Source organism: Vulpes lagopus, chromosome 10 (genome assembly GCF_018345385.1).
Source record: "Vulpes lagopus strain Blue_001 chromosome 10, ASM1834538v1, whole genome shotgun sequence".
Taxonomy (NCBI): domain Eukaryota; kingdom Metazoa; phylum Chordata; class Mammalia; order Carnivora; family Canidae; genus Vulpes; species Vulpes lagopus.
In genome coordinates this window covers 18,858,950-18,885,851 of record NC_054833.1, presented here as the reverse complement: position 1 = coordinate 18,885,851, position 26,902 = coordinate 18,858,950, and the positions used below count along the sequence as shown (strand labels likewise).

The 26,902-nt window shown below is 38.6% G+C and overlaps 1 protein-coding gene across 7 annotated transcripts; it reads right to left on the bottom strand.

Annotated features, from left to right (window-relative positions):
• Window positions 1-4: 4 nt before the first annotated feature.
• On the bottom strand, window positions 5-26,874 carry CAGE1 (cancer antigen 1). Of its 7 annotated transcripts, XM_041770004.1 has the most exons (8): window positions 26,691-26,791; window positions 24,076-24,293; window positions 21,165-21,252; window positions 16,338-16,867; window positions 12,346-13,389; window positions 8,082-8,192; window positions 5,800-5,880; window positions 5-413 (listed from the first exon to the last, which is right to left on the bottom strand). In XM_041770004.1, the coding sequence occupies exons 2-8, from the start codon at window positions 24,163-24,165 to the stop codon at window positions 393-395; spliced, it is 1,965 nt and encodes a 654-aa protein (XP_041625938.1). In that variant the 5' UTR covers window positions 24,166-24,293; window positions 26,691-26,791; the 3' UTR covers window positions 5-392. The 7 variants fall into 7 exon arrangements, with proteins under 7 accessions (XP_041625938.1, XP_041625940.1, XP_041625941.1 ...); XM_041770006.1 differs by lacking the exon at window positions 5,800-5,880; XM_041770002.1 differs by lacking the exons at window positions 5-413; window positions 26,691-26,791 and adding an exon at window positions 26,856-26,874 and having other exon boundaries at window positions 5,404-5,880.
• Window positions 26,875-26,902: the final 28 nt, after the last annotated feature.

Sequence of the window (26,902 nt, the reverse complement as noted above, 5' to 3'; positions counted from 1 at the left end):
GAACCCACGTGGTATTTTAGTTTCTTGGATGTTTTGTAAAAAAAATTCAAAGGAATTCTAATAAGCAGCCACAATCACAACCATTTTAGTACAATTTATATATAGACCTCAGATGTCAAATCTCTTCTTGAACACATACTGGATCAGCCACTTTTCTGAAAATAAAAGTTCAAAATATTTTAATTTTAAGAATAACTGGGGCACAGTAATGTGGCCTGAGTGATGAGTTGATGTTGTTTTAGAAACATTAGGTTATTTATTATTTTTACATTTCATGAGCCCGTGATGATTGAGCATCGGCTGAGTTTTCTGAGTTTTCTCAATTATAAGCCAAAGCAGAGTCTTATTTTACTTCTCTTGAGTGTATAATAACATCCTCTTCTCTTTCAAATTTAAAACTTGCCAGTGTCAGTCTGAAAAACCAGAAAATTGTTTTAATATTCATTCTGCTTAGAAACAATAATGAAAAATAAAAACAAACTTCCCAAGATACAAATACCCACAGTGTCTTTCAATTATCTTGTGGTGAGTTAGCTGTAAAGGAACCTCGTCATATTTGGGGTGTCTTTTTTTTTAATATCTTATTTATTTATTCATGAGAGACACAGAGAGAGAGGCAGAGACAGGCAGAGGGAGAAGCAGGCTCCATGCAGGGAGCCCGATGTGGGACTCGATCCCGGGACTCCAGGATCAGGCGCTGGGCTGAAGGCGGCCCGGGCTGCCCTGGGGTGTCTTTCTATGTAAGATTAGACCTTTTGCTTAAGCTCTAGTGATAGCCAACACAGTATAAATGAAATTGGGGGAAGGATAAGGAAACAGCATATGAGAAATAAGGATAATAAATAAGCAAAAATTTTTGCAGAATTTAAAAACACTAATTTTGGAGTGTTGTCAGCTGAATCTCATTCTAATGAGAGAGTTTAGTTGGTTCTTAATAAATGTATGTTTCATTTGGCGTGCCTTCAAAACTTTTTGTGAATAAAGCCTAAGCATTGCAAGGTCATTTTACTTAAATACCATGGACTATCTTCTGAAAATTTTGGATGTTTCTCACTGATCCTGTCACCTTCCCCCTCCCTGAAATTAAAGGGAACTCTGAGAAAGGAAGATGAAAATCTGGTTATTCAAGTAGTCAGACATTAAGCAGACTATTTTATTGAAGAAATGGTCTTAATTCATAAAAATTGCACTTTTTTTCTCTTCCTAGCAGTCAGTGAACATAAGTTTGGCAAGCCAGAGAGCAAAATAAAATATCAGTAAAGATTTACAAAATTTAAAACGCTTTTTCAACTTACTGTGCAATCTGAGAGTGGGATATCTCGAGCCTTTGGTCAGCATATTCGCTGATTTCTTCATATGAGGAATTTTTATTTTTTACTTTTATTTTAAAAAATATTTTATTCTGTTTACTTAAAAAAAAATCTCTACACAATGACATTCAATTATGTGACTCCCAGTAATTTTACACAAGGCAAAAATCTTACAGTTTGAAATCAGGAATAGAAGGAATGAAGTGTCAGAAAGTAGACAACTGTAGCATGGGGTCAACTCTAATCCACTTGTCTTCCACACAAGCAGTGGATGCATCCACTAAGGGTTAAAGTTAATGCAACTTTTAGGAGGTAAATTGCAATGTTAAGTTGGCAAGATTTCTATAATTATCCTCAAAATGAAATCCCAATACTAAGACCTGAAATTGCTGACAGTACAGGTAAAGATACACATAATGCTCTTTTCTAGGTGTCCTCTAAAAAGCTAATAGGAGCATTTTATAGGGGCACCTGGGTGGCTCAGTGGTTGAGTGTCTGCCTTCGGTTCAGGTTGTGATCCCGGAGTCCTGGGATCAAGTCCCACATTGGGCTCCTTACAGGGAGCCTGCTTCTCCCTCTGCCTATGTCTCTGCCTCTCTCCCTCTCTCATGAATAAAATCTTCAAACAAATTTTTTTAAAGGAGCATTTTGTAATGTTATGAAGTAAATAGAATCAATATAAATATGCTCCATCATTCCTCAGCTCCTTTGTAGCACCAAAATTCTATTATTTAAGTATTTGGGATGGTTTTTAAAAACAAAGATTTCTATTAAAAAATTATACCTTATTTATTAAGTTGCCTAAATGTCTTTGATATTTGTCATTTTCTTCAATGAGTCTGTTGCAGTGGTCTTCTTTTGACTCTAGAAGATTTCCCAATTTTGCAGTTGGTAAAAATACTAACCTGGAAACTGTTAACTGAAAAATACTAACCATGAAAACCATATATGGATACTGAGAACAAATAAGAACAGTGGCCTAATCTTTATTCCAAGATTTCTTAAACCAAGTTGTACCATAGATAAATCAATAGATGCTAATCCTGGTTAGACTGCATTTAGAACAGATAGGCAGAAATTATAATTTTATAATTAGTTATAATTTTCTCCACTTTAATATTATGAAACAGCTTCGCAAATAATTTGACACTTGGTAGTGAAAAAAATATCAGCCTCAAATCTTCACTACCTTTTTTTTTTTACCCTCTTTCCATTTATAACCAATATATATAAACATATTTGATTATATTTGAAATAAAGCACTAATGTGCTTGATGATGCATAGTCAGGCTTGAAAAATATTCTCGATTTGCACAAATGATGGCAGGTTTTAAAAAAGGTTCAGCTCAATGTATGCCATGTTCTGACCTAAGATCAATGTTTATTTGCAAACAAAAAAAATTTAAAATTTTATTTCTAAAAGTGACATCTTGAATTAATGATCAGAAAAGGGTATTCACAAGGTCCCTCAGCAATTACCTTCATTTTCAAATCAATTATAGAAGAAAAATGACAGAAATGTACACATTAAATACCAATGTTAAGAATGGCCATAAGTCTTCTAATGCTTTAGATATACTTATGTGTCTATAGTGAAATCCCCTAGGAGAAGCAATAGCAAAACAAATTTGCTGCAGAAATTTCTTATTCTTATTATATTAACTTTCTTATTCTTACTTATTTTTAAAATATTTTTTAAATTTATTTATTTATTTATTTAGTATTTATTTATTTATTTGTTTGTTTGTTTATTTGAGAGTGTGTGTACAAACAGGGGGAGGAGCAGAGAGGACAAGCAGACATTCAGCTGAGCATAGAGCTTGATATGAGGCTGGATCTTATGACCCCCCCTTTTCTCAGGCCAAGTGTTTACTGATGAGAATTTTCCACACTCTGGATTTGTTATCATGGTGTCATAATATGTCTCTTTATCTCCTGTCAAGGTAGTTGGGTCTAGAATCCTGCCTTTGGATCCAGTTATTTTGGTGAGAAGACTTCCTAGATGTGCTGTGTATGTCTTCCTGCATCACGTCAGGGGGCACAGGTGTGCGTGCCTCACCTTTAGTGGGGTTGAGACTTGATTAGCAGGCTCAGGTGCTTGTCAGTCTGACCCATTCATTAAAAGCTGCGCCCCTAGGGGTGCCTGGGTGGCTCAGTCATTTAAGTGTCCAACTCTTGATTTCGGCTCAGGTCATGATCTCAGGGTCATGGGATTGAGCCCCACATTGAGCTCCATATCAGGCTCTGTGCAGGTGTGGAGCTTGCTTAAGATTCTCTTTCTCCCTTTCCTTCTGCCCCCCCCCCATTCTCTCTCCCTCTAAAAAAAAAGCTTCCCCTCAGTCTTGATTGAAGGTTTTTAGCAGCCATTATAATTGCCCCCCCTCCCAAAGATGCATCTTCTCTTCTGCTTTTAATAGCTTACCTTTTCAGTGAAGAGCTCTCCCTCCCTCATCAACTATTTGGTTTCTCTGAGATACAGTTTGTACAAGTGGCCTGCAGCACATTTAAAAAATGATATAGTGTCCCTGACATGCTTGCAGGTGTGTCCTTTTTCTCATTCCAGCTTCTGGGAAGATGGAGGTCCACTTGCATCATCTTTTATGTCCGAAGCACAGAATGTACTCATGAACAATAGAATCTACAGCTCTCCTCTCAACCTCCCTGTGCTCAAATTTTACTAGTCTTCAAAGTCCAGCTGCCATTCCCTTCACAAGGTGTCCCATGACTCCCCTCCTTGGACAGTATCTGTTCCTCCTCTGAACTTAACATTAGACAGACACTGCCTGTGTTAGACACTGGTCACTGTATCGCTTTCTAAGAAACTTCCCCTTTATCCCTCATGAATATTTATGTATTTTATCTTATTTTCTAGGGTTCTTGGAAGCAGAGATCATGTTTGATTTGGCTTTCTGTCTCCAGAGTGACTAGCATTTTTATTTTGAGATTTTCGTGAGAAGTCAATAATTACTTATTAAATTTAAAAAATTAATGAATTACAAGAAACTTGTGAGCCTTAACCACGTTGGACTTTTTCTTCCCTCTCAAAGATGCTTGGTCATGCTATGAGTTTATTGCAGAATGCCAATGTTTAATAATTTAGAAATATGATAGACTTTTCTCATTAACCACTATTAAAAATAATCACCTTTTCGCTATTAGAGGGATCCAGTTGGACTGTAACTCTGTATCTAGATACCAAGATCACATTTTAATTTACTTGTAACATATATTTCCTATTTCATCTGCCTTTATTTTTCTTCCAGCTTTATTGAGATATAACTGACATATAACTCTGTAAGTTAAGGTGAACAGCATGCTGATTGGACACTTTTTTATATTGCCAAATTATCACCAATGCAGCATTAGCTGACAGCTCCATTAAGTGACATAATTACCATCTCTTTTATGTGGTGATGCCTTCACCTTTAGATGGTATCTAAAGTGGACAATTTCCCAAAGTACTCCTTAATCATAGTGTTATAAACAGCTATTGATACATTGATATTAAGAATGATGGTAGTAGGGTGCCTGGCTGGCTCAGCCGGAAGAGCATGTGATTCTTGATCTCAGGATTGTGAGTTCAAGCTCTGGGTTGGGTGTAGAGATTACTAAAAAAAAAAAAAATAAAACTTAAGAAAACAGAATGGTGGGACACCTAAGTGGCTCAGCCATTGGGCATCTCCCTTCAGCTCAGGGCGTGATCCTGGAGTTCTGGGATTGAGTCCCACGTCAGTTCCCAGCAGGGAGCCTGCTTCTTCCTCTGCCTATGTCTCTGCCTCTCTCTGTGTGTATCTCTCATGAATAAATAAATAAAATCTTTTAAAAAAAGAAAACAGGATGGTGATAGCATATACAAAAATACAAATGTGTTTCAATCACTGTGAAAAACAGCACATATTTTTTATTTCTGCATTTTGAAAGAAATAAATATTAGTCTAAACAGCAATCAGATAGGACAATATGTAAAATATCAAAACCTGCAAATGCAAAGTATAGAACTTAAACTCTACACATAATAGTTGAATAATACTGCTACAGTGCCAGTGTGTGACCATTTTAACGAACACATTATTTGAAGGTTGATATTCTTAAACTTGTTAATAAAATGGTGCTATGGATAAAAATGTTAGCAAGGCAATAAAAGGTCTTTCTTACTAAGAAATCAAGATCTTCATTCAGATTGTGGTACTTAATCAGCGTGGCTCCCAATAAGATAGGTATCTCTAACATTCTTGGCTTCATCTGAATCAAAGCCTATAACCTGAGATTAAATATATACTTGTGTTTGCTTCCAGTACTTTCACATTCCTTGGAAAATCTGATAATACATACTTTATAAGTTTAGTAATCAAAGAGATCTTCAGTGGTTAGAATAATAGAAGTGTAGAACTTAGAGCTAGAAGGATTTCAACAAACTTACCAAAAGAACACAAATATCTGAAATTCTATTGTTGTATGTTAAACAGTACACAGTAAATGTTAAACTCACTTCAATAATCTGATCTTGAAATGCTCTTTCTTTTGCAATTAACTCTCTAAAAGCTGTGATTTTGGCTCTATGTTTCAGTACCTAAGGAAAAAAGCATTTTATATTTCAAAAAAGAAAAGGAGAAGAAATAAAACTACATTCAAATAACATTTATAATAAAATCATCAAACCATGCACCATCCACTCCCCAGTCTCCAAATATCAACTGTTTCTACAGCTCTTGTACAGAAAAGAGTTCACACAGCAGATCTGAGGCTGCTTCCCTAAGAAGGCCTGCTAGTCATGCTGCCCCCTGACTGCCATGTGGGAACCTGGATTGCAGAAGGATTTTCATCATTCTAAAATATAAATGGCTCATTGTGCCTACCCTATTTGTACAAAGCGTGCAGCTTATACTGAATGCCTCTTTCCTTCTGGAGGGTTCAGAGTTTTAGTACATGCTAGGCAGACATGACTAGGCGAGCAGCCCCCAGTAAAAACTCTGGGTGCTGGGACTATAATGAGACCCTGACACAAATTTCACACATAGTGTCAGAGATCATTGCTAGGAAAATGAAGTGCTTCTTCTGTGACTCCACACAAGAGAACTCTTGGCAGTCTGACTCTGGTTTCCTCTGGACTTTGCCCCAAGCACTTTTTCCCTGTGCTGACTTTGCTGTGTAGCCTCTCACTGTACCACCATATGCTCAATCCTATGGGTCCTACCTAGCACACCACAGAACCTGAGGGTGGGCTTGGGGTCTCTGGAAGCTTATCCCAATATTTAATTGTTTTTACAGTCAGGCTATCAGAATTCTTCTGTAAAGGAATAAAAAAAAAAAAAAACCTACCCTAGATTTAATTTATAATCATTTCTTATCTATTCCTTCAGTATAATAACAATAAATCTTAATATTTAAGATTCAAACTTCTCCAAAAATCAGTGAGGTAAAGTGTGATGCACAGAATTATTTTTTTATAAACAATGCAAAGCTCAATCTCACAACCCTGAGATCATGACCTGACCCAAAATCAAGAGTTAGACACTTAACTGACAGAGCCTCCCAGGTGCCCCAACAATTTCCAATATTAAAAAAAAAAATAGAAAAAAACTTTAATGAACCTCCAGTAATTACCACTCAGCTTTGACTATTGACAGTAGTAGCCAATTTTGTATCATTTACACCCCCAACTATGTCCTCCTCCCTCCAGTCCCCTTTCACAGAGTCTAATCACAGATACATCATTTCACTTGCCAATAATTCAGTAAATTTACCAAAACACCACAAATATCCGAAACTTTTGTATTGTATTCAGTGGGGCTTATTTTTGAAAGCTGGTTTAGGAAATGGAGGACAGAAGTTTTTCTTCATATCCATTATTCCCTGATCAGGTTAGCTAGGAGACAGAGGCTTCCCAGAATACCTGCAATAAATCTTCTATCCACCTCAGTTCGGAGAAGTAATTTCCTGACAGCATAAGACCGAATTTGTTCCTACAATCCAAGATCCCATATTTGAGTAGGTTTTTATTCTGTTACCTGATACACTTGCCACTTCTATATTCCTCTCACATTAAAACTGGCGCAAGTTAACATCCTGTTACCACCTTCCCCATTTCACTGATTCTCTTGATTTATCACTCCATCTCTGTACCACTACTATACTAAGCAAAGAACAATTGAAGAAATTCCAGGAATGCCTTCCTGTACCCAGTGCTATTTGAGAAAGAAAATGGTCAGTTTTCAATGTATCCACTATTCCAAGTGCTAAAGTCTGAAGTCACTATCAAGATGTCAAAATACACTATTCTTCAGGTATCAGTAGAGCCAGGCAAAACTGGAAAAAATAATTATACCATATTTTTAGTAGATGAACAGTATTTTCTAATACAAATTTAAATTATAAAACAAGTCAAATACTGAATAATATACCTCTTTGGTGAGGGCCATAACAAAACTAATCTGGTCCCCCCTCCAAATTTTTTCCCTTAAGTATTTATTTATTTTTTGGGGGGAGAGAATGAGCGAGAAGGGCAGAGGGAGAGGAAGAGGGAATCTCAAGTGGACTCCACGCCAATCAAGGAGCATGATGCAGAGTTCAATTTCATGACACTGAAATCATGACCTGAGCCGAAACCAAGAGTAGGACACTTAACCAACTGTGCCACCCAGGCCCCCTCAAAAACCAATGCTTAAAAAAAATCCAAATTTGGAGACTTTCTTTATATTTTTGTATTACCTTTTTCTTTGACTTTTTTTCAGAAAAAATAAACAATTTTTAGAAAAAGAATAAACACAGTACCTCTTTATCTAAATTTTCCTTTTTAAGATACAAGTGCTTCAATTTTTGTAGCATTATATCACTAACTTTCTTGCTCTCTTTGAAATATTCAGCATCAGGAATGGTGATGTCCTAAGAATAACAGTTTGAGAAGTTATATTAAAAAGTTTTCCCTAAAGCTAAAGGAGGACAGAAAAAAACACACAAAAAATTCCAGAACAAGTGACCAAACCAAAAGAGATAAAATATTGGACTCAATTCTTCAATTACTCATAAGATATCTAGTAAACGGTTAGTGTGGAAAGAATTCTTACAGATTCACCCTTGCATATAAGTTGTTTTTGGTACCAATTAAATGATCACTGGGAAGTTAATCCTCACCTCCAATAACAATACACGCTTAGGCATTCACACGTACATCCTGTTAGCCTGGCCTAATCAGCTTACAAATCCAAATTTCAGCCAAATTGCTGTGTCTGACACTAGGGTAATCAGATATCCTCAATAATATTGAAACTCTAGATATTTAAAGGTGCCTAGAATGAAGGTATTTGCATGTATAACCTCAAAATCAAAAATATGTGCATGAGCTGGACTGCCTGAGTTAGTATCTAATTTCTGCTGCTTAACACAATGTGAGACAAAGGACAAGAAACTTGACTCTTCTAAGCCTCAGGTTATTTTTCCATGATTTGATTTGGTCCGATCTGATCTTATTTTTCCCATTTGAAAAAAAAGCATGATAATATAAAGAATGGTATAAGGATTGGTGAGATAACCCATGAAAAATAGCGACAAACTTAAGACTTCAAGGACAGGTTGTGAAGTCAATAAATAATTTGTTGAGTGCCAATTAAGGGCTTAACCTGTATTAGGTACAGGGCATATGAAGCAACAAGTTTCTGATGTTGAAGGCTTCTTTTTTTTTTTAAGATTTTATTTATTCGGGATCCCTGTGTGGCGCAGCGGTTTAGCTCCTGCCTTTGGCCCAGGGTGCGATCGTGGAGACCCGGGATCGAGCCCCATGTCGGGCTCCTGGTGCATGGAGCCTGCTTCTCCCTCTGCCCATGTCTCTGCCTCTCTCTCTCTCTCTCTGTGTGTGTGACTATCATAAATAAATAAAAAAAATAAAAAAAAATAAGATTTTATTTATTCATGATAGACACACAGAGAGAGGCAGAGATATAGGCAGAGGGAGAAGCAGGCTCCCCACTGGGAGCCCGATGCGGGGACTTAATCCCAGGACTCCAGGATCATGACCTGAGCCAAAGGCAGACGCTCAACCACTGAGCCACCCAGGTGCCCGATGTTGAAGGCTTCTGCTGTAGTGGGTGTGGGAGACACAGAATTAGCAAACATAATATTTGTTTGGTATGGGATGACATCTACGGACAAGAGGGCTAGAGACACATTCCTCCTTGGGAGGTGTGGTACAGAAGCAACAGCTCGCAAATAAGGCAGAAAGAACAGCAGCTTCCAGTGACATGGGGGGAATCAAGCCTTAGGGTGAGTAAGCAAACGTCTGAAGGAACAAAATGGGATGTGAAAGTTTGTAGCTAAGAAGAGTCTGTGCCACATTCAGACTCACACACAGAAAAACAAAACTTCAGGTGGATGTAGTCTGTGGGCCACCACTTTGTGATCTCCCCAAAGAATGCTCAGGTCCATTTCTAGCACTAAAAAAATGCTAGCGTTCAACAAACTCAGCTGAAACAAAATAGATATAAGGGTTGTGTTGGATCAGGACCATCACAGACCATGCCCCTCAATTTTGGGTGAGATGACTGCACTTAAAATCCAAGATATGGACATTAACAGAAGAGGAAGAAACATAGCCAGCTCATTTGAGATACTATCAAATGCCAGTCCTGTAATATGGTCTCTCATTATAGCAGTGCTCGTTATCTCCCAGGGCAGCGGCAAGTGTCATTTCCCCTACTCATGAAGAGGAAGCTAAGGCTGACAAGGCACACAAGCCAAGAGCTGGTGAAGTCAGGATTCAAACTCACCTGACACCAATTTTGTTCTTCATCCCACCAGTGTACCCAACTCCCTACTGCTCTCCCTCTACCCAAAAGCTAAATTTTAGATTGGGTCAATGGCTCACTGATGGGAACACTCACCCATCACCAGGGGATTACCACTCTGATAGAGCTTCCAGGTCACGGAAGAAGTACTAAGTGAAGAGTTTTTGTCTGATACCCTTATTTTTTATCTAATTTGGTTATCTTATTGGAGACTTGTGGGAATTAGGTACTGAAGAAAGATAAAAAAGCAGTAGGAGGAAGGAAAAGCTGAATGCTTGGCTTAAGGGTCTATATTTTGTCTTCCATTTTTTTCTCCCATAACTTAACTCTCTGTGGCTTTAGACTGCCTCTTCTGTTTTGTTCAATCTTGATATTTCTCTCTCTCCCAACAGAAATACAATTTTTAAAAATTACCTGGCATGTGGTGGTCTCTCTACCACTAGAGCCAGAAGATTTTGAATTTTGGAGATAAGCTGAGAACTTATTTTCTTGTCTAGGGGATTTAGGCTCTCTTCTTCACCAGGTGAGGAATTCAGGACCAAATCAGAATGCACCATCTTTTGGACACCTGGGTGGCTTAGCAGTTAAGCATCTGCCCCTGGCTCAGGGCATGATCCTGGGGTCCCAGGATCGAGTCCCATATCAGGCTCCCTGCATGGAGCCTGCTTCTCCCTCTGCCTGTGCCTCTGCCTCTCTGTGTCTCTCATGAATAAATAAAATTAAAAAAAAAAAGAATGCACCACATTTACATCCTATGTGTACACAATTCAGACACATCATGATAAAGACAAAGAGTCTGGATTGCTTTTTAAGTAAAATCTTGAATTTTTTAAAAAATATTTTATTTATTTATTTGAGAGACAGAGAGTGCAAGCTAGAATGGGGGCTGAGGGCAGAGGGAGAGTGAGAAGCAGGCTTCCAGCTGAGCAGGGAGCCAGACTCAGGGCTCGATCCCAGGACCTGGGATCATAACCTGAGCCAAAGTCAGATGCTTAACTGATTAAGCCACTCAGCCCAAGCAATATGCTGAATTAAATATCACTCTTAGGGGTGCTTGTCATCTCTGCTTAGGGTAGTGGTTCTGCTTAGGGTAGGTGTGACCCTTGGCCCAGCAGCATTGTGAGAGACTTTGGCTCTTATTAGAAATGCACATTCTCGGGCCCCAAGGCACACCTACTGAATCAGAAAAGTGGAGGTGGGCCCCAGGAATCTGCCTTTTCACAGCTAAGTCTCATAAATGTTAAAGTTTGAGAACCACTGGGTTAGATCATCCTAACTTATTCCTGGAGAAAAGATTATAAAGAGAATTTTTTAAACATAGAACAATATTTTCCTGAGAATCATTAAAAAATAATAGAACTGCTTACTTGCAAACAATACTTGTGCTCATTATGGATTCCTCAAAGTCCACTAAGGACATCCTCAAGGTAATATAATCAGCTCAAGTTGTTATAAAAGTTTTAAAATAAACACATTTTTTTAGTTCAGATTAGCCTTCTAAGTAGTCAGAATTAATAAGGTTGTACTATAAATATTTTAAGACAGGCCTGCAAAACTGAAATAGATGTGCGCTGGCTTGTGAAAATGATCACTTCCAGGACATGCTTCCAGGTTCCATGCCAAAAAAGCCATTTGAACTGCAGAGAATACAAAATTACAACCTCTCCAGACATATTGAGATGAGGCTCTCATGCTGTTTTTAACAGATGTTAACTTAGACTTAGTGTGGTGATCATTTTGCAACATATGCAAATAGCAAATCATGTAGCATACCTGAAACCAATGTTACATGTCAATTACATCTCAATAAAAAAGTTTATAATTTCACAAAATTAGTATGTGATATAGGTTTGTCTGACCTTGTAAACCAATATGTAATTGCATTATTTAGTTCTATTGTTAGGCAGATGTGGCATGAATACATGGAGATCTCCACCCAGAAGATCCTTCATCCTCAGGGAAGCTTCAGATGATTGGTCACAGGTACCCAGAAGTTCCCACATTAATTTTCACCTCTACCAAGTCACAAGAGCTCAGAAATGGCTCTTCTGCAATGTGAGTACCTAAGAACTAGAGGAACTTCTCCAAACCTGTGGTACATTTTCCATTCTCTCTCTCTCTCTCTCTCTCTCTCTCTCTCTCTCTCGTTAGTAATTCTTTCTGCCAACAAATGTGAGCACGGTGTCTAAATGTGCATCAATATATTGTGGGCAAGTTGGAAAATTGTGAAATTCAGCATTGGAGAACCTGATGGATACCTTTGTGCCATCCGCCTCCACTGCTTCCCCGGGGTGTTCCTGTAACTGCACTGTCTCAAACTGAGGGGCATCACTTTGCACCTGCACCTGCTGCCGAAGCCTTGCGATTTCCTGCTGCACATCCTGGACCTGCTGCTGGAGTTGAGTGTTCTTTGCCTTCTCATTTTCTGATACGAACTGCAAATGACTAACCTGAGCGAGAAGCTTCTCGAGCCTCAATTTCAGGCTCTGCCTTTCTTCCAGGTTTTCCTTCTTGTGCTTCTGAAGTTCCTCCTGTAAAGATAGGAACTCTTGTTCGAGGGTCTTTTTCTCTCTTTTCAAGTCCAGAGCGGAGGTGGTAGCCTTTTCCAGCTCTCCCTTCAGTTGCTGCAGCCTCTCAACCTCTTCTTCTTTCTCGGTGATGGTTCTGTTCATCTGTAGGCACAGGCTGACGGTTTTGTCTCTCTGTTGCACTGCCGTCATGTACTTCTCCTGTAGGTGAACAAAATTGCCCTTGATCCTCTTAAGCTCCAGCTGCAAGGTCTCCTTTTCATTCTTCACTTCCTGAAGACGATTTTGGGTGTGAGTTAAGACCTTGTGCAAATTCTGCAGTGTCTTGTTGGTGTCGCTCTTCTCCAGCATCATTCTGTATTTGTCCTCAATTAATTCCTCCACCTTGGCCTTCAGCTCATTTATGATATCCACGAACACCTGCTGTTTGTTATCCTGCATCTGTAACTCCTCCACCTTCCTCTCTAGATATTTGTTGCTACTCTGCAGGTCTTGGATCTGGCTTTGCTGCTTTCTATTAGTATGCTCTAATTTCCCCAAGACTTCGCAAGCCATCTCCTCTTCCAGAGATTGTGAGCTTTCCAATTCCTGCTCTGTGTCAGGCATCTTGCCATCACCCAGAGGTGCTCCACCGCTCCAAGGAATGCCTGCAGGAAACCAAGGTGAGGCAATCCTTGGACTGGCCAGGCCCTCCAGGGCAGCTTCCTTTTGGCAACAGACTGGCATGTCAGGAACATCCTCAAAGCTCTGTACTCCTTTTGAAGACACTACAATCTGTAAAGTAGAGTACGTAAGTGTGAAAAAGAGTGTAAAGATCATGAGTTTTATTTATTTTATTTTTTGTATATGTTTTTATTGGAGTTTGGTTTGCCAATTTATAGCATAACACCCAGTGCTCATCCCGTCAAGATCATGAGTTTTAAAGTCAGATAGAGTTTGCTTGAATCCTGGATTCCTAGTGTGGTTTCCTCAGCATAAAAGAGCAATGATAATATCTCCTTCCAATAATAATAACTTCGGTTTTTTTTATTTTTTAGATTTATTTATTCATGAAAGATGGAGAGGTGGGGACACATGCAGAGGGAGAAGCAGGCTCCCCGTGTGGAGCCTGATGTGGGACTTGATCCCAGGACCCCGGGATCATGACCTGAGCCAAAGGCAGACGCTGAACCACTGAGCCACTCGGGTGCCCAATAATAATACCTTTTTAATGAACATACTTACATAGGAACTGCTAAGTATATACATAGCACTGAATGGCACAGCAGATCACAAACAGTATATATATATATATATGTAGATGTATCACATTTACTTTTACAAAAGAAAAACTCAGCTTTAATACTCTCACCACTTTCTATGACACAAACGTTTCTGAACTCATGTGAGGTACTTTCTTTGACTTCAAATGAATTACGACAAATTTTTCAATTACTCTACAGTCTGTGAGGACTCTTGAACGAAGACTTCTGTTATTGCTCATTAAGCCATTATCTCACAGCTATGACTCCTGTGAGTGTAAGAATATCAGATGGCCATGCCTCGTGATTGACTTTCTGCCCACAATACAGGTTTGGGGGGCTTTTTAAAAGGATAATAAGTTGTAGCAAGAAAATGCTGAAATGAGTAGGACATTTAAAACTCTGTAAAATATATCTGCAGGGGTGGGCTGTATCACTTTCTAGAATTTAGAGACAGTGGACTCCTATGTTTTAATGGTTCACCATTACTCTGGGATAAAGACAACTATTCCTACTGAGGCCTATCCCTCCTGATGTCTAGTCTTGATGCCTGACCCACGTTACCTGTTCATCCACATCAACTGTCTGCTGCCTTTGATCCAGCAACACTGGGCTTCTGTCAGGTCCTACTGGGTGTCATGCTCCCTGAAGCCACAGGGTTCTTACATGTGTTACTGCTGCATGGAATGCTCTCCCACCCAAAGTTACTTTAGTAACTCCTAGCTCATCCTTCAGAGCTCAGCTCAATATCCTCTACTTCACGAACGGTAATATTTGCATCATTTTATTCACAGCACTTATCATACTTTTGTTTATAGTTTATACATAGTATTATATAACATATATAACTTACACATACACTTTATATGTAACTACTCACCATATTTGAAAGTCTACATTTGTGTGATTATTTAATGTGAGTTTCCTCTACTACGGTGTTACTATCATGAGGACAAAGACCTATATCTTTTTTTTATAGCCAACACATAGTGCAGGGCCTCCACATAATAGATTCCTGAAAATATTTTTTTTAAAAAATTTTATTTATTTATCCATGAGAGACAGAGAGACAGAGAGAGAGAGAGAGAGAGAGAGAGAGAGAGAGCGCACCAGAGACACAGGCAGAGGGAGAAGCAGGTTCCATGCAGGGAGCCCAATGTGGGACTTGATCCCGGGTCTCCAGGATCAGGCCCTGGGCTGAAGGCAGCGCTAAACCGCTGAGCCACCCGGGCTGCCCTGAAAATATTTATTGACTGAATAAATTGCTAAATGCAGTGGACACAGGAAGGAGGAATCTGAAGAAACGTTAAACATTTTTTAAAAACGTCATTTTCCTGAATCAACAGAGGAAATAAAGTTCTTTTTAAAATGCTGCTTCCAAATAAATGAACAGAAAGCTGCTTACACTTGCAAATGAAACATAATAACATAGTTTTTCTCATCAGACTTACAAATAAAAAGGTACTATTTTTGCTATTCTTGGATTATACCTATTTGCCCATACTAATTCTTAAAATTGTTACTTTAAAAAAATTTTTAGAGTACACAGAATTTATACTATAGGCATCTTCATTGTTCTTAGGATACTACATGTGTGCCCAGAAAGATAAGTCAAAAGACAAATTAAAATGTTCACTTTGGTAAACTAATATTTTGTGCTTGTCAGTAGAAATCCGTCAATAGAAGGCACCTGGGTGGCTCAGTGATTGAGCGTCTGCCTTTGGCTCAGGGCGTGATCCCAGGACCCTACATCAGGGGATCCCAGGATCCCAAGTCCTACATCAGGCTCCCCACAGGAAGTCTTTTTCTCCCTCTGCCTATGTCTCTGTCTCTCTGTTTCTCATGAATAAATAAAATCTTTTAAAAAATAAATCCCTTGATAGAAAAATTTTAAGATTTTCTTGTCAAATAATCTAATCTCTCTCCTTCTTCTCAATCTTTTCCTTACTGTAAACTCTGAGTTCCAGCCAATTGGATTCACCAAACATAAAAGCCCATAATTCAAGGTACCTTGTGGATGCTAACATATGTAAAAGGATGACAGAGCCCTGATCCTCAAAGAAATTATCATTCAGTAGAGCTAACCTTCAAGTATGGACTTAATTTCATTAGAAGAAATTTGTTTCTAAATTGATTAAGATCACAGAAGGCATTTTTGCCAGAGAAGCAATGTCCCTCGTGCTGATTAGATTATCTAGCTACTTGGAAAAGTCTCAGCTTATATACATGTTGTTGTTTTTGGAAAGCACATATTTTAACACTCTACAAACTATACCGCCCATCAAAAATCTTACCTCCTTGGGATGCCTGGGTGACTCAGTGGTTGAGCGTCCGCCTTTGGCCCAGGGCATGATCCTGGAGTCCTGGGATCGAGTCCCACATCGGGCTCCCTGCATGGAGCCTGCTTCTCCCTCTGCCTGTGTCTCTGCCTCTATCTCTCTCATGAATAAATAAATCAAATCTTAAAAAAAAAAAACTTACCTCCTCTGTTGTATAATTAGCTCTCAGATCAAGGAAGTTAAAGTTATTCTCGTTGTCAAAAGGTTTTTTAACATCACTGTGTACATTTTCCGTATACAAGAAGCTTTGAGGTTGACTAGGTTTGAGTGCAGCCTCTGTGGCAGCACTTTGAGCTGGTGACATTTCCGTGAATTTCAGTGTCTCTCCACTGCTATGGACCAGAGGTGGGCTTCTAGAAAGTTGTCTGACACATTCATGAGCAAGCTGCTCTTCCTTTGTGGAGGTGCTAAATTCAGTTCCCACTGAATTTTCTTCCTTAAACGAATCTTCCTTTATATTAGTGTCTTTTGGACAATTACACACATGACTTTGCATTTCTGGTTTTTCTGTGTAAGGTAAGCCTTCTGTCAGATTTTGAAATGTTATTGTTTCAGTATTAAATGCTTCTGTGAGATGAAATTTGCAAATGGGTTCAAATTGTCTGAAGAAAGAAAGGCTGGTGTCAACTGGCTGAGTTAGTAAGTTCTGTGAGTCACTTCCAGTGGTGACATCTCATTAGAAAGAGAAAGATAGAAATAAGAATTAGCTGACCATAACTTTATATGTTAAGATATTTACATGTCTGAAATAAGCTGCTGGAGTCTTTTTAAAATTATATTTATTTCGGCTTTTTTTTTTTTTTTTTTTTTTTTTTAGTGGATTTCAGCATGACTTTGTGCTAGCCAACCAAACAGAACTTTTACATGGGGGCCAGAAGTTCTCAAATGACTGCTACAAAAAAGCTTGCTATATGTCATTCTGGCCAAACACCATTACAACAAATCCGAAGATATATTCAAAATTTTTTGTTATAATTTTTAAGTGTTTTATGTTTCCAAAAAATACAAAAGCACAATAAATAGAATAACAAACAAACATAAACTTGTTTAATCTCACAACAACCCCATGAGCTAGGCACTGTTATTCTTCCTGTTTTACAGATAAGGAACCTGAGACATAAGAGATATTAATTCACTTATTAATTGCCTTGGGTCACAGAGTGGGGTAAGCAGTGTAGCTGGGATTCTAGAATACTATTTTTCTTTTCAAAAATATAAATGCAAGTTAGTTAACATATAGTGTACTATGTTTTGGGGTAGAATTTAGTGATTCATCACTTACATACAACATCCAGTGATTGTCCCAACAAGCACCCTACAATACTCATCACCCATTTGGCCCATCACTTATCTCCCCTCCAGCAACCTCAAGTTTGTTATCTTAAATATACAGTCTCTTATGGTTTGCCTTCCTCCCTGCTTTTATCTTATTTTTCCTTCCCTTCATGTATGTTCATCTGTTTTGTTTCTTAAGGTCCACATACGAGTGAAATCATATATTTGTCTTTCTCTGACCTATTTTGCCTAGCATAATACACTCTAGTTCCAACCACGTCATTGCAATGGCAAGATTTCATTCTTTTTGATGGCTAAGATTCCATTATTGATACACACACACACACACACACACGCACACACACACACACATTCACATACTACATCTTTATCCATTCATCAGTTGATGGACATTTGGGCTCTTTCCATAATTTGGCTATCGTGGACATTGCTGCTATAAACATTGACGTGCATGTGCCCCTTTGAATCAGCACTTTTGTATCCTTTGGATAAATACCTAGTGTAATTGCCAGGTCATAGGATAGTTCGATTTTTAACTTTTTGAGGAACTTCCATACTGTTTTCCAGAGTGGCTGCACCAGTTTGCATTCCTGCCAACAGTGTAAGAGGGTTCCCCTTTCTCTGCATCCTTTCCAACATCTGTTGTTTTCTGTGTTGCTAATTTTAGCCATCTAGAATACTATTTCTAAATGCTATGGTATGTTGTTTTTCAATAAGACACATTATCTAGACTTAATATGTTTTTAAAAATCAGAAGCAAATAGGGATGCCTGGGTGCCTCAGCAGTTTATGCCTGCCTTCAGCCCAGGACGTGATCCTGGGGTCCCAGGATCGGGTCCCACATCAGACTCTCTACATGGAGCCTGCTTCTCCCTCTGCCTGTGTCTCTGCCTCTCTCTCTCTCTCTCTCTCTCTCTCTCTGTGACTATCATAAATAAATTAATTAATTAAAAAAATTAAAAAAAAATCAGAAGCAAATAAGGCAAGATGGAAAGAAATAAAATGTTACAAAATTAATGATGCCTCCCCTTTATTCTCTCTTTTCCTCCTCCCCAGAGATAACTACTGATAAACTGAAGCTAGTATGTATTCATTCGTCCCATCCATATTTTTCTACTTTCACTACTCATTTATGGGCCTTAAATAACATATATCAACTTCCCAGAATTTCTAATTTTGTGACCATCTTACTAATTTTTTGCAGCACCAAAAGACCAAAAGAAATACCTAAGAGTTCCATTTATTAAGTAGTTAAGCTCAACTTAAGTATTTCCTAACAAGTTTGTAGATGTTCAAAAACATACAAAAGAAAAAACATGTTTTATTTCAACCAAACTTACTACTTGGATGTACTATTGTGTACCACACATCTCAAAGCTTGAAATCAGATAAGACAACATTAACTCTCACTTTCTATTCCACATTGATTTTCATATAATACTTGCTTTTTATCATAGCAACCATCAAAAACCCAGCTTTGCAAATCATATTTTATAGAAAGGGTTGTAGTATGGTTTTACATTGAAATAGTGAACTGTCTCAAGCTAGTAGTTTGTGGGATCCAACAGATGCTATCACTGTTTCTTAAATATTTCAAAAGATCCTGCAGCACCCTGGGATATACAATATTATTTTCTGTGTTTTAAAATTTTATGTAATTAGAATCAAATTATATTTGTGACCTATATGTTACATATAAAAATATAAATGTATATCCGTATGAAAGTCTTTATTTCACTTAAAATTTTGCTTTTCAGATTTAGCCATGTAAACACATGAAGATCTAGTTCATTTTACTGAAGGATTACACTTTACTTCCTTTTTGTTAGATATTTGTTTCTAATTTTGCTATTAAAAATAACCCTTCAGGGCAGCCCGGGTGGCTCAGCGGTTTAGCGCCACCTTAAGCCCAGGGTGGGATCTGGGGGACCTGGAATGGAGTCCCGTGTCGGGCTCCCTTGCATGGAGCCTGCTTCACCTTCTGCTTGTGTCTCTGCCTCTCTCTCTGCATGTGTCTCTCATGAATAAATAAATAAAATCTTTTAAAAAATAACCCTTCAGTGAACATCCTTATATACATTTCAATGTACACTAAGAATTTTTTGTTCAGGTTCTGGGTATATACCAAAGTGGAATTGCTGGACTATAGAAAACATATATCTTCAAAATTTTTAAAAAGATTATATTTATTCATGAGAAACGAGAGAGAGAGAGAGAGAGAGAGAGAGAGGCAGAGACACAGGCAGAGGGAGAAGCAGGCTCCATGCAGGGAGCCCGATTTGTTTTCGATCCCAGGACTCTAGGATCACGCCCTGGGCTGAAGGTGGCGCTAAACACCACTGAGCCACCCGGGCTGCCCTATATCTTCAAATTTATTAGGCATTGCAAAATTACTCTCCAAAGTGGTTGTACCAATTTGTACTTCCACCACAAGTTTCTTTGCTCTACTATCATGCACATTAAACTGATACGAACAAAATGGAATTTTATGGTCTTTTTAATAATCATGGGGATCCCTAGGTGGCGCAGTGGTTTGGTGCCTGCCTTTGGCCCAGGGCGCAATCCTGGAGACCCGGAATCAAATCCCACGTCGGGCTCCCAGTGCATGGAGCCTGCTTCTCCCTCTGCCTGTGTCTCTGCCTCCCTCTCTCTCTCTGTGACTATCATAAATAAATAAAAATTAAAAAAAAATCATGAAGGTTTACTTTTCTTTGATCTATTAGATACTGTTTTGGCTTGAATTTTATCTCCCAAACATTCATACGTTGAAGGCTTACCACCTCCACACACATCCAGTACCTTAAAATGTGACTGTACTTGGAGATGAGGCCTTTAAAACAGGTAGTAAAGGTTAAATGAGGTCATAAAAGTGCGGCCCTAATCCAATGACTGGTGTTCTAAGACACCAGGGAGGCACAGAGAAAAGGCCATGTGCAAACACAAGAGGATTGCTATCTGGGAAGTCTCAGGATAAATCTACTCTCACACAATTTGATCTTGGACTTCCAGCTTCTAGACTGTGAAAAAAGAAATTTCCATTGTTGAAGCCATCTGCTCTTTAACATTTTGTTATGGCAGCTCTAGTAAGCTAATACATATTCTTTGCCTGTTTTTCTATTGAGTTGTATCTTTTTCTTATTGGAGTTCTTTATTTGGGGTACTAATCTTGTTAATGCATACATTGCATATATCTTAGTCTGAAATTGTTTTTTATTATCATTTGGTCATATAAAATTTTTAAAAATTTAATATAGTCAAATGTGTTGCTTATGGTTTGTACTTCCCATGTAAAATGAAGATAAAACAACCCTTATTTAAAAAGAAAAAAAAAGGGGATCCATGGTGGCTCAGTGGTTTAGCACCGGCCTTTGGTCCAGGGCCTGATCCTGGAGACCCGGGATCAAGTCCCACATCGGGCTCCCTGTATGGAGCCCGCTTCTCCCTCAGTCTCTGCCTCTGTGTGTGTGTGTCTCTCTCATGAATAAATAAATAAAATCTTTAGAAAGAAAGAAAGAAAGAGAAAAGCCCTATTTCACAGGACTGTTTTAAAAGCAACTGTACATAGAAAGTGTGCATTAGCACCTGCCCACTACTATTATTGCTCTTATCACAGGACATACACACAAAAATCTTAGTTTCTCTGTTTGCTTATTGGCAACAAAGTGATACTCACCATCTAATCCATCGTCTAGTGTGCCATAAATATCTTTGGAAAGTGTGAGTTTAGATTCATCTTCCCTTTTAACATTCTTTATTTCACTCTGTATTAATAAATAAGGCATTAGCATTAATACTTCAAATATCATAAGCCTCTTCTGAATGTATATGTGCATTGCTATGTAATTTGTTAGTATTTTCTGTTGCATGAGTAGAGTGTACTTTCTAGGACCAGTCCCTTCTGTATATCTGAACTTCTTACTAAAACCATGCAAATAGAGACATGATATTAATAACATTAAGCAAGTATCTTGCTATTTTAATATTTTGTTTTTTTGATATATCAAGTCATGTTACTATAAACATGGGGATGTATGATAACATAATATCTCTGATCATCCTTTGAAGTTTGTTAAATCTGATCTAAACAACTATTAGGATAGCTGTTCTTCAAGTCTTTTTGAGGTGAAATCTGATTCTAATAGAAAGAAATCTAGTGCTTATTCTCGAAGGTCCCTTAATGTCATCTAAGATAAAAGGTTTTGGGAAGTAAATTAATAGTATAAGTAAGATAGTAAAGAAAGTTTTTTGAATGAGGAAAGCATTGGTTTAATCATAAATAGTGTATCAAGTATGTGAGACCTAAATGATGCTCTAAAAAATTTGTGTCTCTTACTAAAGTCAGCTGGTTACAAACCTCAATTCAATCATGCTTTTTATAACATTGTTGCACTTATTGAAGGCACCTCCAGTAGGAGAAAAACTGAGTTATATTTTACAACAATTCGTTTTTTAGACTTCTTGCTAATTTAGGCCATTTCTACTAAGGAGATTTTAGAAGTATGAAAAATAATATACTTGGGAAATAAAATAGCATTATTCACATGTATTGATGTCATATTTACACAGACTCCACTACTTGTCATATTACCATAGCATCTCTATGATAATACCATTTTAACTAGAATATGCCTTTTGTTCCTTCGGTCTGTAAATTCTTTGTGAAAAATAAAATAGTGAATTCCAAGAAAGAGAACCTCTTGACATAAGACATTCATTCTTCATAATTTGATACATAATGGTTAGACTCTGATTAACACTGTAATACTATAACCAAATTTTCTTTTGAAGTTAAAATATAAAGTTATCATTATAAAAAGAATCTTTAACATTATTTTTAAAAAGAAAGTTAAAAAAACCACTCAAAAGTTCACTACCCAGTGAGAAGCAACGTGATCATTTTTCTACATCAACAAATACACAGTTGATCCTTGAACAACAGATTTAAACTGTGCAAGTCCACTTAAACACAGATTTTTTTATAAACATAGTACTGTAAATATATTTTACCCTCCTAAAGATTTTTTTATTAAATTATTTGACAGAGAGAGAGTGCACGCATGTGTGCACACAGGGGGAAGGGGCAGAGAGGGAGGGAGAGAAAGTCTTAAGCAGACTCCACACTGAGGGTTGAATCTGAGGGGCAGCTCCATCTCAAAACTCTGAGATCAGGACCTGAGCTGAAACTGGGTCAGATGCTTAAACAACTGTGACACTCAGGTGCCCCCTGCACTGTAATGATTTCTGTAATCCCATTTCTTTCCTCTAGCTTATTTTATTGTAAGAATACAATGTATAATAAATATAACACCCAAAATATGTGTTAATTGACTATGTTGTTTTTAAGGCTTCTGATCTTTTGTTCTGGGGGACTCAAAAGTTGTATGAAGCTTTTCAACTTCGAAGGAAGTCAGTATGCCTAAGTCCTGCATTGTTCAAGGGTCAGCTCTGAATCTGTATTACCATATTTAAGGTTTACATATCTACTGACATATGTGCAAATAACTTAAGTCCCTACTGATAAAAATTTGGGTTGCTTCTAAAGTTTATTTTTAATTTTAAATGTTACCTTTCTAAAAACTTTATTTATTTGTGTTTGGTAATCTCTACACCTATCGTGGGGCTTGTACTTAACAACTCCCAGATCAAGAATCACATGTTCCTCTGACAGAGCCAGTCAGGTACCCCCAATGTTTATTATAGTAATTCTGCACATATCTCATTTGCATACTTCCTTGAGATACAATTAAAAATAAAATGTGTTTTCTGGTCACTGAATAGCCCTTTAGATAGGTTATGCCAATTTATGGGCTAACCCACATGAAATTGTCAATATTTCTCCATTTTTGAACTACAAAGTGTCAGTTACATATGGCACAACCTAATTAATTTCTATTATTTACATTCCTCTAAATAAATGTCAAACTTTTAGAACAGCATCCATCATGATTTCGGACAGTAAAATCTTTTATTTGGTGAGAAAGGGCACTTGGAATTTTCATTAAGATAGAAAATCATTTACATGCAGGGCTCTGTCAATGCCTTTAGGAATGATGCTTGAGGGCAGCTTGGGTGGCTCAGCGGTTTAGCACCACCTTCGGCCCAGGGCTTGATCCTGGAGACCTGGGATCGAATCCCACATCGGGCTCCCGGTGCATGGAGCCTGCTTCTCCATCTGCCTGTGTCTCTGCCTCTCTCTCTCTCTCTCTCTCTGTGAATATCATAAATAAATAAAAATTTTAAAAAAATTAAAAAAAATTTTTAGAACATGCTCTAGATGAGATGTCCTGTCCATTGACTCTTTTCCTGCCTATGACTGAATTGTTGTGACTATGTCCCCTGGTTGCACACTTAAGACTTCACTTGGAGTCCAGGAAGGATCAGTGTTAACACTATTTGTAAAATTCTTTGTTACATTAACAGAACTAGGAAAACCAGACTCTGTTTTTCCTGTTTGAGGGTCTCCTCTGAGCCTCCACCGGAAATTCTTTTAGTGTTCTTCCTGTTTTTGAAGAAATTTTCATATGGGAGACAATGTGAAAGCTGAATACATCTGTACCTCCTAGTACTCTATAAGCAACGCTCACCTGAGGCGAGTCTGAAGTGGTACTGTTGGTATCCATATACAAGGGAAAATGTGAGTGAGTTAAGTCTTGAGAAAAACTGCTGAAATTCATGGTATCTGCTTTGAACACGCCTTCTAATTTTTCATGAGAGGCATCCACTTCAAAATGCGCAGGATCTGAAGGTGATGACCAAACTTTTTAATAGTCTTTGTTTTTAACTGTTGAATTATGGAAGGTTTCTTTTAACAAAAACGTAATTTTAATGTTCATTAGTATATGCAAACAGAGGTTGTTCCTCCCATTCCCCCTCACATTCAGAAAGCAGCAACATTCATTGTCCTAAAATTTTTAAATGTCCGTTGTCAGGTTATTAGAAAAATAAAAATTTTTAGTTTGAGTATATCATGGGAACTTTGTGTAGCAGTAAATACTGATTTGGACAAAAACAAGTCAATATATGTGGCTACTATCCAATCATTCCCTAAAAGACTTGGGACCCGGATCATAAAGGGACCTCTCAGTCATTTAAGAGATATTTACAAAATATTATCAGAGGACTATCAGGTTCCACAAAATACTGTACTGATATTTACTTGATACTCTCTATTGTGTCATTACCAAATTAAATCCAACATTGTACATCAGTTTTCCCCCACTTTCCTATCCCACATTATTCTCTCAGGCATTTTGGTTTGAAAACTTGGGAGACACCTTTGGCATCCTTCTACTTCGTCAACTGGGCTACCCAGTTACCAAGTACTGTGCATCTCTCCTTTAAAAATGACTTTCGGGAATCCCTGGGTGGCTCAGCAGTTTAGCTAGCGTCTGCCTTTGGCCCAGGTCGTGATCCTGGAGTCCTGGGATCGAGTCCCACGTCGGGCTCCCTGCATGGAGCTTGCTTCTCCCTTTGCCTGTGTCTCTGCCTCTCTCTGTGTGTCTTCCATGAATGAATAAAATCTTAAAAAAAAAATTTTCATGGGCACCTGGGTGGCTCAGTGGTTGAGTGCCTGCCTTCGGCTCAGGGTGTGATCCCAGGATCCTAGGATCGAGTCCCACATTGGGCTCCCTGCATGGAGCCTGCTTCTCCCTCTGCCTGTGTGTCTCTCATGAATAAATAAGTAAATAACCTTTAAAATTTTTTTGGTTAAAAAAAATGTTTTTCACAATCCATGCTTTCTTTCCACCTCTTACACCTTCGCACTGGCCCATGCTCTTGTGACTTCCTCAGGCCTGTCAGAGGATGGGAGAGGAAAGGATGTCCAATTGCATGGAATCCAAGTTTTTCTCCTTGACTTTCTAGGTCTCCCACAGCCTGGACCCACATTACCTATCTGGTGCATCCCTGCTCTAGTCAGATCCTGCTCCTTAACTGCTTCAGTCTGAACTGGCAAATGCTTCTCTCCATTGAGACCTTGCTATCTACCCATTCATCTATCTTTAAAATTCCTGCAATGTTGTTGCATCTAAACCTCTATCACAAGGGATGCCTGGGTGGCTCAGCGGTTGAGCATCTGCCTTCAGCCCAGGTCGTGATCCCGGGGACCCGGGATCGAGTCCCACATTGGGCTCCCTGCATGGAGCCTGCTTCTCCCTCTGCCTATGTCTCTGCCTCTCTGTCTCTCGTGAATAAGTAAATAAAATCTTAAAAATAAAATAAAATCTCTATCAGAATTCAGCACCTACTCATTTTACTGTTTTAACCTCTGCCACCCTTTCAAGGGTGTCAATATTTACACATTTTTAAAAAGTAAGTGATGTTTACACCCAATATAGGGCTTGAACTCACCACCCTGAGATCAAGTCGCATGCTCTTCCTACAGCCAGCCAGGTGCCCCACAGTATTTACAGACCCTAAGTGCATCCAGTGGAGTCCACATGTGATTTTTTCAGAACTCCTTACAGCAAACAGCAATGTCGTTCACAGAGTGACTATTGATTGAACGAACCTTGCAGTCCAAGGACTTACTTTTACTAAAACTTCTCCATCTACAGTCACTGGCCATTTGCCTGATTTTATTTTATTGAATTGCTGAATTAACGAATGATAATTGAGGCTTGATTCCCATCCCCTCCCCCTGCAAGCTACTATGTCATCACGTAAAGTATAAAAAAAAAAGCCAGTGAGTCAAGCAGGCTAGCCAGGGATTAGTGAACTTTTTAATCACCTTTTCCATCTTTCCAAACACATAAATGCTGCCTGCGCTGTGGTGAAGGGAATCTGAAAAAAATCTTTGTTTTCTAAACGCAAAACAAAAACAAAAGCAACCAACAACAACAACAAAAAAACCAAGTGCCTTATTCAACAACAACAACAAAAAAAACCAAGTGCCTTATTCCTTAAACTTTTTTTGGTCTAGAATTTCCAATCACATTTCTGGACCTTTGTTCATAGGGCACATTCTATCAACTTATTATTTATTATTTTTTTAAGATTTCATTCATTCATGAGAGAGGCAGAGATCCGGGCAGAGGGAGAAGCAGGCTCCCTGCGGGGGAGCCCGATGCGGGGCTCGATCCCGTGACCCCGGGGTCACGCCCTGAGCCCTCCAGCTGCCCCTCCAGTTCGGTTTTAAGGCGTTTTCAGTCGTAGGACAAACTCTCTAAAAAAAATAAATAAATCACTTATCTTAGTTTACCCTCAAAACACGGCACCAAACTCCTTAAGTCTAACTACCACGCTCCATAGTTTCCCGGACCGCGGCAAGGACCTCGAGCCTCCCGCCTCCGCACGCCGCGGCGCGGGACGAAGAGCAACGTCACACCCGCTCCCACCCAAGGCGTTAAAAAACGGCCGGAGGTACCGGGCGCGCCGGACTCGCGCGCGTGTGACGTCACCCCGCCGCGCCAG